Genomic DNA, 5,310 nt, shown 5'->3' with positions numbered 1-5,310 from the left:
GGCAAAACAGGTAGATTTAGTTTCAAGGTTATACAGCCTGAGTTCAATAGCCAGCAAACAGAAGTAACACAGACAAGGCAGTGAAGGCGACAGGCGCTGGTCAGAAACTGGGAAGACAGGGCACTGCAGAGCAGACAGAACAAGGTCCAGAGCCAGCGAGAGTTGAAACCAAGAAGTCAGTCCAATGGGGCAGGAACGGGGAAAGAGCGGGAAGGAGGAAAGGAGGCTGACTGCTGGAGAGAGGAGGGGTAAGGAACCGGGAACACAGGAGCAGGACACAGGAACACAGGAACAAGTAAGCCGTGCACAGGAACAGCTAAGTCGTGACACAGGAAACAGGAAACAGGAGAACCCCCGCTGGAGCATATGGCAAGCAGGAAGCAGGGCACATAACAATCTGGCAGGGAACAGAAGGAAAGAGACAGACTATATACACACGTAACGAGACACAATGGGAACTTTTACTTAGTTCTTTTTATTTGCTAACCCAAAAAGCACGGTTCATGCTCAACACTTGCAGAACAGACAAGGAGCATGTTTTTTAGGCATTCAACTTGAGAGCGCGCCAAATGCACAGGGTGGTGCTATTTAACCTGGCACGCTCAGCCAATCCTTATCCAAGGGCAAAGGTTATCCAATCATTAATTAATACATCTTTTCTGTTGCCTACAGTATATAACACATTACATTGTCTGAGTTAATTCCCAAACCCTGATACTTTAGGCAGGAACAAAATGGAGTCAGTGGAATGTCCTGGCAGGGGTCACGTAACACGGATTGAAATGCAGTTTCCAATGTTACATTACATTACGTGGAATTTAGCAGACGCTCTTATCCAGAGCGACGTACAACAAAGTGCAAATCAATCACAAGAACAAGTGCAAAAGTAGACCTGAGAGGACAGTACATTTCCGAGTCCTAGTGTAAACATACAGAAATTCAGAACCCTTGAAGAGTACAATCAACATTCAAACTAGCATACCACTGTTGGCAGCTAGAATACAACAACAGCCAATAAAAAGAACAATACAATACAAGTAACGATATCTATACATAAGTGTCATTACGGTCTAAATGTGTGTTTATACTCTATGTACTGTAAAATATTTCACACTTCATGCAGATTTCAGCATGTTTACAATACTTAATAAACAAATGTATTACTGTTAATAGACCCCGATTAACCAGAATGGTCTGTTATGAACAAATTCTCCTTTACAATGACGACCTCACTGGTTTTTGTTTTTTTTGCCTGTTGCACTGAGAGGGTTTTTTTGTGGATCTTCATCACATAGTAATCTGTTTGAACAACCAATAAAAACTGCCCCTGACTTGTGACCTCCTACTGGAAAATGATCAGCTCAAGTCCTCCTACTCTGTACAGTTTGAGTTTTACAGTGCAGGGCACAACAGGGTCTCAACCAAAGGAGAGACTCAAGGACAGAAGAGCTCAGATACAGCGATGGCAGCCCTCTGTGTTATTCTTGTGTTTTTCAGCAAAGTGTGTAAGTTTATTACTATTATTACCTTATCAGCCAGTTCCTTAGTATTTTCATTACCAGTAAAGTTGAAATATTGCTTTCTGTGTTTCAGATGGCCATCTTGGAAGCATAGTTCAACCTAACGCACTGGTGACAGCTCAGCTTGGAGACACCGTGACTCTCCCATGTTTATTATATCTTGAGAAAGAACCGCTAAATTTCAGCTCGATGAAACAATCTATTGGACAGAAGCCTCAGATATTAGCAAGGACATGGAACTATCAAACAGAAGCTACATTTTTCAATGAGTTTGAAAACAGTAAACGTCTTAGTGCTCAGATAGCAAATGAGACCTTTAACCTGACTGTCTCACATGTAGAGCTGTCAGATTCAGCCACATACTACTGCGCTATTACACGCTTCAGAGAGATGAGCATTGGAGATGGAACTACTGTAATTGTGCTGGGTAAATATGAAACTTAATTCCTTTTTCCAAAGCCTATTGTAATTGTAAATCGTCATTCTATAGCAGGGGTAACCAAACCATCTTTCTGATGCAACCATTACACACCCCACACGTAAAAGCTATTGGTACATTTATTTGAAGAAAGCCACAGAAAAAAAGAATTTATTAAATTCATTAAACAAAAGCGCTCAAGAAAAATAAAATGGTGACAGAAATGTAATGAAAAATGCACCGCTTCAACTTTAAATGTGACACTCAAATGTTTTACCGCATACAGGTATATCACAGTTTTAGTGATATTTCACTGAAAAGCAGATCTTTCATTTGTTATTTGCACAACGGTGGTGACTGAAAATGATTGGGTACACTATTTTATCATGTTTTTAACACTCCCATTCTGTTAAACCATCAGTATATGCTCAGCCTAAGTACAAAATAGCAGTACCTGTGCTTTTTCCGCTAAAATAAAAAAGAAAGTTATTATATAGAAAAGAAAGTTATTATATAGATTGTTAAAGACTGAATGCAACATAAAAATAGAAACCATTACCAATTTCAAGCCTGTAGGATCATTCGATCATTTACATTATGTTAATAACTATAGAAAACAAAACCAAGCCATTGTCATTGCCAAATAACTAAAATCTTGTAGCTTTTACATTTTTTAACAATTAAAAAAGCAGGTACTAGCTTCACTGTATCTTGGTGATCTTTTTCCTAGAGATATTAACTGTTTCTGCTATGATGGAAAACATGATTGACAAACTATCAACTAAAATACAATAGTTGTGCAGTTAACAGTACATAGTGGTGTTTTTTTATTTTTTATATTATAATTTATAGTGTCCAATGGACAATATAGTGCTGGATTTTCACTCAGACAAAATGCATTTGCTGATGCTTAACTAGTGGTAAAGAGAGGGGCAACAGCCTTATCTTACAGTTATCGCTCACCTCTTCGGCATCTTCTACTCCTCCACTTGTAAGCGCCCCCTCAACCGTCAGTTGCTTTACAGTTTTAACCTTTCATGTTTTTTGTGTCTAAGATTCTGAGATTATAGACTGGGGGCTGTTCCATCACTGGTGTAACTCTAGTTTTTAGCTTTAAATTTGAGCGGTAATCTGTTGTAAAATTGAAGCAGTCGACACAAATGGAAGAACTCTCCTTTGGCTGGCATGGCAAAGAATGCACACTCATCTAATCTTGCTTAATTACACATTATATTGACAAAATATATTGATAAGAGATTTATAATTTCATAATAAAAATAATTGACACTGATAATTGCATTGATCCTGTACCCATAGACAAATCATTCTTATGGGAACAACAAAAAATGCAATTAACAGTATAGATGTGAAAATGAAAAACAGGCCTTAGTACATCTTAACCTGTATAACCTGAAATACTACAAGTCATATCTATATAGAAACCTACAGAACAGCCCCCAAGGGGCAACTTGGATTGATTGTAATGAGTGCTAACTTTTGACAGGGCCAGAGTCCCAGAGCAGGACAGTAGTGCTGCAGCAGCCCGAGTCTGAGTCAGTGCAGCCAGGAGACTCTGTGACTCTGCAGTGTACAGTACACACTGAGACCTGTGCAGGAGAACACAGTGTGCACTGGTTCAGACCGGGCTCAGGAGAGTCCCCTCCAGGAATCATTCACACCCATGGACACAGGAGTGATGAGTGCCAGAGGAGCTCTGGGACTGTGTCTCCCACACAGAGTTGTGTCTACAACTTCCCCAAGAGGGACCTCAGCCTCTCTGATGCTGGGACTTACTACTGTGCTGTGGCCACCTGTGGGGAGATCCTGTTTGGGAACGGGACCAAGCTGGACTTTAAGGGTAGGAACAACACAGTCACATTGTGAAACCTTGTTTTTGTGCATTTTTTTGTCATACTAAATTTTGCTACTAAAATATCAGGAAATGATGTCCTCCCGCTTTATTGCTTGGCAGGAGCTTTGGCGTTGAGTGTGATCCTAAACATCATCCTCGCTCTGAGCAAGAGAAAAAACAATGAGAACTGCAAAGGTAAGAGACCAATTCATCAATGTGTGGTATAAGTCAATGGATGTAAAAAAAAAAGAAAATTATTTACAATTTTTTTGTAAAATGAAATCAGACTAGTCTGACACCTACAAGATCATAAAAATACTCAACATCTTAAAGCATCCCTGCACAGCTGTAAAATGACATCGCAAAAAGTTACTTTTAGGTTGGTGCAACTTATGTACACTGATTACATTTACATTTTAGTCATTTAGCAGATGCTTTTAATCCAAAGCAACTTAAAGTTAAAAACATCAAATCATGAGTGCAAAATTGTATTTATTCATTTTTTAATGGTAAATGGTTGGTATTGATATAGCACCTTCATCCAAAGTGCTGTACAATTGATGTTTCTCATTCACCCGTTCAAACACATACTAACACACCAACGGCAATTGGCTGCCATGCAACTTGTAGCAACTTGCCTTCCTGCCGTGGTGAATATAATTAGCTGTATGAATAACTACCACCACTACTGAAACGACTACTATGAATAATAATAAAAAAAAATATTAATGATAATAATCAAGCAGAAGAAGAAAAATAACTGCTTTCTTATTTGAATATACACCATAAAAAGACACTTCAAATTATTTTAATGAACCTTCAGTGGTTTCTTTCTAATCTTCCTCAAACAGGGGCTGCCTCAAGCCAAGTGTCCAGAACAGACTTGAAGAGTAAACAGGTATACATGCTGTATTATGTTGTGAAATTATTTAAAAAAAAACTAAAATATACAATTCCTGTGGTGAATATTACATGATAATCAGAAGGAGGAATAATCATAATATATGCGCTGTGTCATGCATTTCCTTTTAGCATCAAGATGAAGCGATGAATTACACTGCTTTGACTTTCACCAAAAAGAAACCCAAAGTGAGGAGGAAGAAGAGGGAGGAAGAGAGAGAAACGGTTTATTCAGGTGTGAGATTTAAAGTCCACGAGTGAAGCTTTCCATCAAAATTAATCTTTGTCACAAGAATGATCACAATTTATCAAACCTGTCCTCCTTCGCATTGGTGCAGATTACAGTATATGTAAACTGTAAATTTGCCCAAAAAAACTAAGAGTCTCTTGGAGCGGTGCTTATTCTTAAATGCTTTTTCAAATAAACAAATTAAAACTTCAAAAATTTTACACTGATGTGCTTGCATTTTAACCCTAGTGCAGTCTTACGATTAGGGTCAAAAATGGCCCACTTTCACTCAACCCCTCAACCCCAAATGTATTTTGCATGAAGAAACAATCTGTCACTCATCACAAAATTTGTCATCAAATTTAAAGTTGAAAAAAGAACAGTTAGGGAG

The 5,310-nt window shown here is 38.4% G+C and overlaps 1 gene segment (V, D, J or C); it reads left to right on the top strand.

The window, feature by feature from the left end:
* Positions 1-1,709: 1,709 nt before the first annotated feature.
* Positions 1,710-3,822, top strand: LOC133119550 (Ig kappa chain V region K29-213-like). The segment is given in 2 exon segments: positions 1,710-1,947; positions 3,443-3,822. Coding segments are annotated over 2 exon segments (618 nt in total).
* The last annotated feature ends 1,488 nt before the right edge of the window (positions 3,823-5,310 follow it).

The sequence above is a fragment of the Conger conger genome, unplaced genomic scaffold (genome assembly GCF_963514075.1).
Source record: "Conger conger unplaced genomic scaffold, fConCon1.1 SCAFFOLD_66, whole genome shotgun sequence".
Lineage (NCBI taxonomy): Eukaryota > Metazoa > Chordata > Actinopteri > Anguilliformes > Congridae > Conger > Conger conger.
Note: the sequence above shows the minus strand (reverse complement) of the source record. Positions and strands in the feature narration are given on the sequence as shown.